We start from the raw sequence: 12373 nt of genomic DNA, 5'->3' as shown, positions 1-12373 counted from the left end.
AGAGACCATGTAAAGACATAATCGATTCATAATCCAGACAGAAGTGTGAACTCAAGCTTGACAGCAAAGCCAACATTTGTTATTCATCTTAACAGCTTTTAAATGATTGAACATCTATTTGTGTTTCAAACATTTCAAGTGTAATCAGATTTCAATTTGGAAATAAATGAACACAATCTTAAAAATGGGATATTTTGGTTAAAATGTATTTTTGTTTTCCAATATCTATATGTTTTTCCAGCAAATTTAGGTTCTTGAGAAGCAAAATAACCTATCAGATATAAATGCCCAGTTTTGAAAAGCTCGAGGGCTGGTCCCAGACAGTTTGAGCTGTTGTAACTAAAAATAACTTGCCCTAAAATGTCAGGGCCATTGTTTCATTTCAAGATGCACAACAATTTTCTTTCTAATGCATTTTAATAAAAGTGACTTAAATATCTTTATTTAACTAAGACATAGTCCTGGCTAAAGCAAAGCCGTTATATTAAAATAAAGTTTATGCCAACAAAATATATATTGACATATAATGTATATGCCAGTGGAGTAAGAAAAGTAAACTTTTTTTTTCCTTACCTCATTGGCAGATATTTTTTAAGGTCCCTGTTATTGTAGGGAAAATAAATACTATGGGAGTCAATGAGTGATGAGATCTGTTTGGAAACATTCTTCCAAATATCTTCTTTGTGTTTGGGAGAACATAGAAAATGATACAGGTTTGGAACAATCCCAGGGTGAGTAAATGATGACAGCATTTTCATTTTTGTGTAAACTGTCCCTTTAATTTTGACTTTAGGTCAAACAAGACCTAAGGTCATAATGCCTTTTTTGTGCTGGGAAAGTACTGAGAGATGTATTAATTTGCAGCGTAGTTATGAAAGATGATTTTTGATGTGATTCTAGATGGTATAAAGGCATTATAATTGTTAAGGATGTAATTTGGTGTTATGGTGTTCTGTGAGGTTAAAATGAACTGTTCAAGCATTCCTGACCTTAAGCGGGTGAGACTGGTGAATGGAAGGAGGGATGCTAGTTTTGGTGGGGGGTTGTGGTGGTGACTTCTGTACGGCGTGAGTTATGGCCAGAACAGTAACCAGGTTTAAATAATAAAGTTGTTAAAGGGAGAGAACCCGTCTGGTCCTTCAGACGTTTGGTATTGCCTGCAACAATAATCAACCCATCCAGTGTGCTAGAAACATCATCTTAAAACAGTCAAGACTGTAAGACATTAATGTCAAGAATTGGTCCTTTTTTGTTTTCTGTACTGTGACAGAACAACTGCAAAATGGCAAAATCCTTCTGTAGGTCAAACTGTTATTTTAGTGGTTGGTGACATTGTCTCAGAGTCATTACTGTCGTCCTCCTGTTGGGTCCCTGATAAGACTGCTGATTGTCTACCATTCAACCTGCTATTCATCTTTTCAATGTTACACCAGTGGAAATGTTTTCTTTCATTGAGCCGCCCTCTAAACAATACAAGCGTATCAGCCATTATTCCTTTATTCGTCTCGACTCAAAATGTGTCAATGTTGCTGTAAAGAGTGTCGATTTATGACGCCGGAGGGTCCTGAAAGGAATTTCGCCGAATAAATTGAGTAGTTGAGAAAGTAACTTAGTTTTAGCCACGAGCCACAAAAAAGGCACATTCAGACGTTTTACAGCAATATCAATCTCTGTCCGCTGTTGCTTTTACTCAAATGACACATTAGGAAATAATTGCTTTGGAACAATACCGGTCCCATTGACAGCGTGAAGTGATTTATGACGCGGCGAGAAACTGTGCACAGGTGAAATCAATCTACTGTAGAGAGAGAGAGAGAGAGAGAGAGAGAGAGAGAGAGAGAGTTCAGCGGAAGAGATTTCGCTGGGTTGAACCCGCACGACCCCTCTCACTTACACTTGTTTTTTATTACTGTCTACAGGGTTTTAAACCTCAGGGTTTATGAAAGGGGCATTCACACCTAACGCTGTGTGGCACATGCCTGAAGCATTGAGCTTCTCGCTTATGATCAAAGATTTTCCAGATGATTTTCTCCTGTTCAGCCTCGGTGAGGTTTTAATGAGGGGTATATCCCACCTTTACAATCCTGCTCAAAGAAGCACTCTTGCAGTATTTACTGGGATCCCATCACAAGCTTTTCTTTGTTTTTTGAGTTTTAGATTGTTGGTACATGTAAATGTAGATTGTAGTCACCGGTGATTTACACAAGCGATGCACCAACAGAAATCTGAGTTGGTCATTTATGCATCTGCTCACAGAAACCAAGTGACTTACATTCATGACAATGGGCATTTTTATATGATTTTAAAATATATGCGTGAAGACATCGGTGAAGTCCACAGATAAACATACATATAATGGTTTTATTTGTTGTTTCATGTCTTTTTCATCACACCTTTTGTTGCGTGTAAACAGGTTCGGTATGGTGTCAACAAAGCTTGATTTATAGGCATGTTTTGAGCTCAATAGTTTTTCCAAGTCTTGTTTTTCTCAGGCAGGATTAGATGAACATGCTCTTTCAAAACTTTTGTTTGTAACTACATTTTAAGTGTGTTACCACCTTTACATCCATTGTTCCTACGTGTAACATTGGACGTCTGGAAACCTAGTAAATGCATTAAACCAGCACTTGTTCACACCATTAGGTATTCCCAGAGAAGCTGAGAAAACATTGGAGAAGTGATTTATGATGGTGAGGAAATCCAATGTTGAAGGAATCCATTGCTGATTGAAACGTAAGGATTTAGGCATTTACCATTTTTTCTTAGTGATAAAATTTATACATGATTATATTTACATTTAAATTTAGTCATTATATACTGTATATGATGTCATATTTTAAATATAAATGTGGTTACTTCCAGAGAGCAGATTGTTTTTAGGGATAGTCAACAGACAGTTGAAGCTTCTTGCTTACTTCCTTTATAGAGTTTGAACTGTGTTAGATCACTGATCTATATACGCAAATGACTGGATTGCTCCTAGAACTCTAAACCAAGGTGCACACTGATGCAATGGCACATGTGTAAATGTTTAGAAATAAAGCTTCATGACTCAAACAACATATAGGGCTGTATTTATCTGTGCGTAGATTTAAAAAAAAGCACATTTTCAGACGTTGAAGTGTCTTGTAAGTCTGCTGATATCATATGTAAGCTACTGTAATGAAAAAGGAACGTACTGTAACTCTCTCTATATCTAATAAGACGGGAATATTACCGACTTGAAATAATTAACCATTTACATGCTCAAGACTTTTGCATTGTAAGAAGGTACTGTGTTAGACTTTAGATATAAAAACGGGGACTGGTAAATTATCATTAATATGTTATAACTCTATTAATCTAAAAGAATGTTTTGGCATACCAACATGGCGGCGCATTGCCGTCAGTGAAATGACGTCATGAGCAATCCAGTCATTTATATAGAGATCAGTGGTGCAGATTTGCCAAGATACCAAAGTTAAAAATCAAAATGGTCAATATGCACTCAAACATTTTAGAGCTCCAAAAACTGGGCTGAGAACGCAATAAACTCTCACAGAATGGCTTGTGGAGGTTTCTGTAAAACATGTCAAACCTGTGGATGCAGTTATAGGGGAAATGGAAGCCAGAAGCACAGGCTTTATGGATTTGGTGAAGTTTTTTGTTATGTCTGCTTTGTGAAGGTGTAACCTTACATGCAGGCCGATGTTTGGGAGTCACTCGCTTTCGATCCACCCTTGTTTCACTTTTTTTTTCAACGTTCTCCATGTGTTTTGGTAAATGATCTCAGCCTGCCCTGACAAGCCCTTCTGGAGTCTTTTCCACAGAAAGACTTCAGACAGCCGATCGTGTGATGTCATGGCCACAAATCTTCATGTAAACTTGTCGCCCATGAGGTCTTATTATACAAGATCCAGGTCTTGTTAGTAAAAATTATTTCAAATAAAAGTGTGTAAATTGATGATTGAAACATTTCATTTGATGCCCAATTTTAACTGGTGGTTTGACTGATGGTTCCAGCTCCACATTCAAAGCTATTAAAAAATAGTCACTAAAAACATTGTGTGTTTTATCAAAGTTTACAGTCAGTAGGACAACACTTTATTTATTGGGTAAAGTTTGTTGTATTTTTCTATGTTGTTGATTGTGTACAGCTATAATGGCACTGAAACTGCCCTTGTGTTTAGTTTATACTGAAACTAGAACGCTGTTGTCTCAACATCAGACCAACTTTTGACTGCAAGGGAAATGGGATGTAGGCCATCCCAGTCGTTGTGGGATATCCGTTTTTCAAGACCTGTATTTCTGCAGTGAAATTTCAATATACAATCATTCAAAGGTGCTTTTAAAGGCAACTTGGAATCTATGTTTCTCAGGTTATTCACAGTTTAAAACAAAGATGCTGCTGTAATCCCTTCCTCAAAGCCCTGTTCTGTGTCTGTATCTACAGACACTTCCTATCAGTGTTCTTGAGGTTGATTCGTGTCGCCGTCTATGTATGTCAGGAAAGTGATTATCGTCCAGAGTAGTGCCTTAAAGACACGTTTTTGTCTGAGCTGAATGGCTTGAATGGATTGCTTTAATCCCCCTTTACAGACCTGAGGTTGCTGGATACAATCTGCTTGGGGTCAGATGTGGCCTAGTGGTTAGAGTTTTGGGCTTGTGATCAGAAGGTTGTAGTTTCAAATCTCAGTGTCAAGCTATTCCTTCTACTAGATAATGATTCAGTGGTTGATTGTAACATTTATTATATGGATTTGGGGCTGTTGTTGTCACTTTTAGTTATAAATGTTGCAGATTGGTAGATTATTGTGATATTAATTTGAATAACAAGAACTCGTCTTTATTCTGCATATTCTTTTTGTATCTTTTATTTTAGTAATTTATACAATATGTGGTGCTTAGAGAGTGGCTATATATATATATATACATACATAAATATATATACACACACACATTTATATATACACTCTCATTGGAGGCTGAGCCCCCCAATATTGAAAACCAACAGCAACAGTATATTAAAGTCGGCATCATGTACGAAAATGCAAATTCAAATTGAGTTACACAGTGTAGCAGTATTCAAATTATTTATCCGTGCACATTATTATTTATTAAAAATTCATTTGCACGTGTAATCTTTAATCAAAAATGCTATCCGGGGCTGCAATGACTGACAGATTGCAAATTGGATTACAAATCTGACTCCATTTGGCAACACCCAACTTTTAATGATCTAATCAATACTTGATGAACGAAATCAAGTCCCGCCCTCCATTGTTTTTATTTCATTTATCTCTACTTCCATTTCATGCCGAATTTAAAAGTGAATGGAGACAGGAAAGTGTCAAGCTCCAAAAAGGTTAAATTTACTATTCCTTTAAAAAAAGACGGGTTGCAGGGTTACAAAAATAAACCAATATTGTCTTTGCAAGTAAGCCGTGACAGTAAGAACACAAAGTAAAGTGTTCTCTTAACACACAAACTATTTAAAGTATAAATGTATCACATCTCAGTGAATCAGATCAACTTTTTAGCAAAATTCTAGGTAGAACAAGCCTGAAAAATGCATTACTGATAATACATTTATAAAGGCGTAGCATGTCAGAATGCACTTCAGCAGCAGTTACCTGCTCTTCTTCAAAAATCCTTTATTTTAGGAGCTCATATTAACAAATTATGCAACAGCATGAAAACCAGACAGGCATTAGGGTAATTTATTGGGTGTAACTACTGTGCTTAAGATATCATACGCGATATCATATTACATTAGACAAAAATAAAACGTGGTAGAGTTCAAATGTTATTTCACAAACACATCATTCCACACAAACACACACATTCAGACCTGTAGGTTTGTGTAAATCAAAGAAAGCAGCTAAAAAAACGTCATCTGATTTGAAACACATGTGCAGCTTCTGTGCAATTTGCAGCTATGTTAAAGGTCAGTGGTTTGAGGTTCTAGTTTCTCCATGTGCCTGGTGGCACTTAGGAGAAGGGTGGGTCGTCCTCTGTATGTTGTGAAGGTGGGCATGTTGTATAGAGTAACTTATTCATGGCTTTGTGGTTATTTTGCCATCCATTTTTTATCGCGAGAGAGAAATTGACTCACGCTGCGATGTCTTCTCGGGCATTAATACTGCATGCTGGTCTCAGCCGGGACTCGCCCGTGAAATGTTTATGGGGTAAACAATTGTTCCTGGTCAGGGCATGCTGTCTACGCTCAGAAGGTGATGGTTTGTAGTTTGGAACAGGAGTGGACATTCTGAAATTAGACAACACCTCTTTAGCCCAGTTTAGCCCACTCTACCCCCTCCATTGTCGCAGAATGTCCTGCGTTAGTTAAGAATGAACATATTTTATAATTTACTGATCCTCATGTCATTGTAAATCTGTATGACTTTCTGTCTTCTGCAGAACACAAAATAAGATATTTTGAAGATTGTTAGTAACCAAAAAATATTGAACCCCTTGACTTCCATGGACACATAACCACTTAAGACATTTCTCTTAATATCTTCTTTTGTGTTCCACATAAGAACAAGTTATATAGAAGTTTTCGAACGCATGAGGGTGAATAAAGAATTTTGGGTTTTAACAATTTTCTTGGTATTATGGTAATACAACTATATATGTGTGGGTGCCATTGCACCACTACAGTACTTTTTTATCGGCAGTTTCGAGAATGTTTTATATTCCCAGAGTGGTGTTGGCATCAACAGCTGGGTCCCATCCGTCTGGGAAATACACTGTGTATGTGTGACGGGAAAGACTGTGTATGTGTCCCCATAGCAGCGAGAAACGTAATATCTGTGCCTGTGAGAACTTGGAAACTCCTCACGCCATCTTAAGTTACTGTTATCAGAGCAGGTAAGCCATAATTCTTCACTTTCTCTCTCATCACAACACACCTGTCACTTGGATCATCTGTCCTGAGAGGGAGAGACAAACTCTGCGTGGGCTTTGGGTAAATAATTGCTTCATTTATGGGTTTGTTTCCTAGAGTGTTTTGACAGATGAGAGCTTTAATGCTCCACCCATGTGGTTGATAGTGGGTGGAGGTCGAGGAGGGGCCAGGAAGGGTGGATGGGGACTGAAAGGTTGTATAGAGGGTGGTGGGGGAAAGGGATTGTGGAATGGAAGAGGTGTGGGCATCAGAGTTCTCTTTTGATTTTAAGGACTGTATGGTTGAGAGTATTTTGTGTGGGTCTATGGGAGGGTCTGTATTGTTTAATACATGCGGAGTGGGATTTGTTATATTCCCTAGTGTCATCTGTTAACAGATCTGTAATATATCTAATTTCTGTTTCTTTATATGACATTCACATTAATACACTTGAAACTAAGTTAGATTTGCTTTGCCTTTTTTACAATGCAAACATATTACTTTGCATTTAGTTTAATATAATTTACACCACCTTCCTACCACAAACTACTGCATGTACCAAACAAGCAGAAATGACTTCATGACTTGCTTCCAGTTCCCTGACGTGACCCATCCGTACTTTAAATAGATTGACACGTGGATCGGGTGGGTTTGGAGAATTAGGGCCGGGTTACAATAAGCAATAAACAAACAATCTTCCAGCTGAAGTTTCCTCCGATCTGGATATACAAACTCTCAAGAGCTTCAATTTTCATATCCGTGAGTGTGTCTGGGAGAGAGTTTTGTCCTCTCCAAACAACTTTATTTACAATGAGGATGTGCCCGATAACGTCAGTTCTTGGCATAAACACATCAACACACGTACACAACACAGACGCAAACTCAAAGATTTAATCTGATAAATTAAATGTTAAATTAAACAGGACTCTGTGTTATAACCAGGAGGTTTTCAATATACACAAGGACAGTACATGTTAACTTACGTTGTGGTTTATTTATCAGATGACTGTGGCTTTTCAACTTATAATGCTAGAGCATCTTTCCTTCCATATTTGCATGGATTTTAACAGTAGATTTGTATGTTCATTTAGTACACGTGTCTGCTCTCTCTACATCTGATATTGAGAATGAACCTCGGGCCCTTGGTCATCTGATTCCAATGTGAGATTTGCAGAAACGACAAGAACAGTGTATGACACCACATTGGTCTTATGTGGGTAAGTGGCATTGCATTAAGTTGTATAATTGTCGGACCCTGAAGCCACGAAGGATTTGCTTCAGCAAGTTTATTCTAAAGGTGGTATTTGTTTGTAACTGGGAAGAGGCTGAGATGGTAAAAGAGGTTAAAATACAGTAGATTGTAAATAACAGATTTAAAAAGCAGATCTTTAGTTTGATTTTGTACTTATTTTGATCATTTTTAGGACTGGAGATACAGCAGATGGCTCTTGTACATCAATGGCAAAATGTTTTCGATGTTCTGATGTGCTCATTTGTAAGTCGCTTTGGATAAACCATCTGCTAAATGACTTTGTAATTCCATACAGCCAGGGCTGGTTTCATTTGCTAGCAAAATTTAGCGAAAAAGGACAACGCCACGTTAAAGGGCTTGTTCACTTAAACATGAAAATGCTGTCATCTCTCACCCTGTGTGCCTTTCTTTTCCCCATTCCACACAAAATAAGAAATGTTCCAGGAAGTGAATGGAGGCTGTCAATGTCTGTATGGAACAACATGTGCTGCGTAAATTATGAATAAATGAATTTTCATTTTCATTTGAACTTCACCTTTAAGTTAAAAGGGACGGTTCACCCAAATATTTTAATTCAAGTTGTTGCAAATCTGTATACATTTCTGATGAACACAGAGAGAGATATTTGGAAGAACAGTTCTCAGCTACCGTTGACTACCAGGGTAGAAAAAATCTGAGTGAATTTCTTCCGCAAAAGAAAATATTTAGAAGAATGTTGGAAAGCAAACAGTTCTGGAGCACTTTTGACTACCATTTCCTCTTATGGTAGTCAACGGTGACCAAGAACTGCTTTCTTCCACATATCTTGCTCGGTGTTCATCAGAACAAAGATATTTATACAGATTTGGAAAAACTCGAGGGCGAATACATAATAACAGATTTTTTACATTTGGGTGAACTGTCCCTTAAGGGAGCATGAATGTTTTGCTGGAAGGCAATGATGATAACTTCAGCATCACTCCTTGTAGGATTCAAAACTGTTAATCTCTATAACAAAGATGCATTTACAATTTAAATATGGTAGATCATTTTATATAAATTGTCTTACAAATGTGAATGTTTTTATACAGGAGCCTGCAGTAATATGGTGCCACTTTACCCAGCACAATCTTTTAAACTTTTTAAACATGTCAACATTTCAAAAAGATAAATAGTGATTTCCATTTAGTTTAGAGAAGAACAGATATGCTGATGTTTGAAACGGTGTGTAAATAAACTCAGCGGTTTAGTGGCTGATGTGTCTATTTTAGGTGTGAAGTTTAGTTTCCGAGTCTGTGTTTCTCACCAACATCAATTAATCCGAGACCATCAGTATTCACTGTAGGACGAGGCTACTTTACTGAAAATTGAACAGCACTTGAACTAACCTGGCAGACTGCCTGTCTCACTCTGTATGCTGGACTCATTATTTACTCATTAGCAGACCGTCTCCAAACCTTTATATAACAGGCCAGCGTTTGCTACTTTACCATGACTTCAAGTGAATCTGGATAAACTGGATTTGGACAGGCTTACATTTGCAGCTCTGGCATTTTGATGATGAAAAATGAGTTTAAATCCCACTGTCGTGGTCATTTTTCTGCTATGATTTTACATTCGCTACTGCTAATTTTCACTTAAGTCTTATTGTAGTACTTTTCTCTCTTATCTTTGCCGTGTTGCGTGGTATCGGTTGCTGAGAGATTTGGACCGTCCTGTCAATCGAAACATTGTTTGTCAAAGCCCATAATCTCAATTACTGAAGTATTCATGAACTGTGTGATTTGTGCAGAGCTGAAATGTGATGGGAACTCTGGTGGTCTGCAGTTAAACATTATAGGGTTACAAAAGATGCAGTTGGAATTGTTGACGGACTGCTTCATTGTCTTCCAGAAGTGACGGCATGTTTTGTGGGGGAGGGGTCAGGGATAATGATGTCAATGGTTTTGTGGTGGAGTGGGCGGGGTCACAGCTCCCAGTGTCAATCAAACACACCCACACACACAACACGCTTAGAGAAGTTCTCTCAGACTTATTTAAATAAAAATGTCTTTAATCAACACAATGCCACACCAACATTGTTTTGTTGTTTCTTCTGTAAACATGTGTTTAGAAATAAAACATGTAAACAAACACCTAAAAAAAATTATGCTTTGACTTGTCACTTCATCTAAAATGTTCTACCTTGGTTATGAATCTTTGAGTGATAAGCAGACCAAAAGATATATTTTTTTCTATCTCTCAAATCTCAAAATACCATTAAGGAAGCTATAAAGAATACCGTTTTTTAAATTCCATAATAAGTGTGTCTTTAAGCATGGAATATCATCCTTCCCGCTACAGGTCTTCACCTTGTGTAGAGATGTGCTAAAAATAAGTGTCTGGTGTTAGGGTGGAGTTCAAATGAGTGTTTTTTTAAACTCCCGGGCGCCACACAACACAGGAAGGGACAATTTCAAGTATCCTGAGATCATAAAGTTTGTATACATTAGATTTTGTTGAATATATTGATTACACAAGCTCCCCGTTGTCAGAACGTTCCTTCCAGAATGAGTGGAACACTAACAGAGAGAGACACCAAGTGTGTGTGTGTGTGTGAGAGAGAGAGAGAGAGAGATGTGGAAGTGAGAAAAATCTACCTAGAGGATCCTCTGCTTGAAACACAGCCCTCCCCCTTGTGACCGTGTGCTGAGCTTTACAGAGAGAGAGAGAGAGAGAGAGAGAGAGAGAGAGAGAGAGAGAAAGCGCTCATGGCTTCAGCGAGTTTCAGTTTAGTTTATTCTTACGTTGCTCTTAGTTGAGTTCTTATTTAAAACAGTCATAGAGTGCTAAAAACAAAGGATATACACTGGCATATGAACTGGAAAACACCTTTTGAAAGTGAGACATTGAATGAGTGAAGAAGCAGTGGACACTCATGATCATCTCCTGAGGCAGTGACTGCTTAACCAGAAGAGATGTGATCGTTGTGTGACACACACACACACATTGACTAACCCAACACACAAACACACCTGCTCCATCTTCAGGTGGTGTTACAGAGGACTGGATTGCTGAAACGTGTTTTGTGGAAGCCGGGGGACTGCACGCAGCCAGCAGACATGGACTACCTGTGGGGGATTGTAACGCTGCTGTGGGCTCTCAGCACGCCGGAGAGAGGAGCCGACGCTCAGAGGAGCAAGAACAACGTGCCCCGTCTTAAACTCTTATATAAAGGTGGGTTTCCTTAACTATGTTTTGTTGCTGGTAATTCTGGGAGGATTAGACGTTGATCCGTTTGACTGAGGAATCCGAGCAGATCTTTAGACTTGTTCAAGTTTAACAGGATCGGTCTGGGCTGGAGATGTCTTCATATGGAGAATGTGTGTGAAGTTGGCTTGGTTTAAGAGCATATGCCTTTTACGTTTTTTTATGTTTGGTCTTGCATATTTTATTATTCACATTTTTTTATAAATCGCTTAGAATGGCATTTTGTAAATGATAAAAGCAGGCAAACAGTGAATTAAATTTGTGAGAGTGACTTTAAAGGGACTTTTCCATTAGTCAAGATCAAATTTTTATTAATTTGCTTTTACAATTGAAAAGTTAAACACTAATGTGCTTTTTTGGAAGCGATAGAGTCTTTTGTATTTGTTTTGTTTTGGGGACTTTAGGGTGGTCGACTGCTGAAGTTTTACAAAGATTAACTGGTTGAACACATTGTTTTGGGACATTTTTAATTAGTTACTTTTAAATTGCACAAAAACTTTTTTTATTAAAAACATTTCTTTTTATTTTATAGTCAAATGTGCTGCTACATTACTTTTGTTGACGTAACCTAATGTGACTGGCTTGATTCAGTCAAATTAATTAATTAATTCGATTAATTCATTATAAATACTCACTTAGACTTTATTTTATTTAGTAAATTTAGTTGTTGATCTCGCTGTGTTTTCTTTTTTTGGACAAAACTGTCCAATACAGTTTAGAGGTTTTATTTTCAACATTGAAGGAAGCGCTATTTAAAACACATTTAAATGCATTTATAGAGTAATTCTGTAAGATTATGTGAAGTAGTATGTGATGTATTAATACACAGATAATGCACGTGTGGTTGCGTATGAGCATTTGGAGAGTCTGTAGACTGAATGCGTATGACTGGACACACAGGTGGGAATGTTTAAATCACTGCATGTAAATGTATTAACATGCATATTTCTCTACTTGTTCAGCTACATTAAACACAAATCGCTGGTTTCAGTTGTTCCCATCTCCCATCTTAATACTGTATAGAG

The 12373-nt window shown here is 37.6% G+C and overlaps 1 protein-coding gene across 2 annotated transcripts in view; it reads left to right on the top strand.

Moving 5' to 3' along the window:
• Positions 1-12373, top strand: part of sema3ab (sema domain, immunoglobulin domain (Ig), short basic domain, secreted, (semaphorin) 3Ab) — a 75807-nt gene that overhangs the window by 35076 nt on the left and 28358 nt on the right. Inside the window, exon 4 of one of the 2 annotated variants that reach the window (XM_079466413.1) lies at positions 11129-11315. In XM_079466413.1, the coding sequence (XP_079322539.1) occupies positions 11201-11315 (115 nt within the window). In that variant the 5' untranslated portion in view covers positions 11129-11200. Of the gene's footprint in view, positions 1-10764; positions 11316-12373 lie in introns of those variants that run through there. The other variant, XM_079466412.1, reaches the window with a different exon arrangement.

The sequence above is a fragment of the Barbatula barbatula genome (genome assembly GCF_947034865.1).
Source record: "Barbatula barbatula genome assembly, chromosome: 10".
Taxonomy (NCBI): Eukaryota; Metazoa; Chordata; class Actinopteri; order Cypriniformes; family Nemacheilidae; genus Barbatula; species Barbatula barbatula.
The sequence above is the reverse complement of the archived record's forward strand: the minus strand, read 5'-3'. Positions and strand labels throughout refer to the sequence as shown.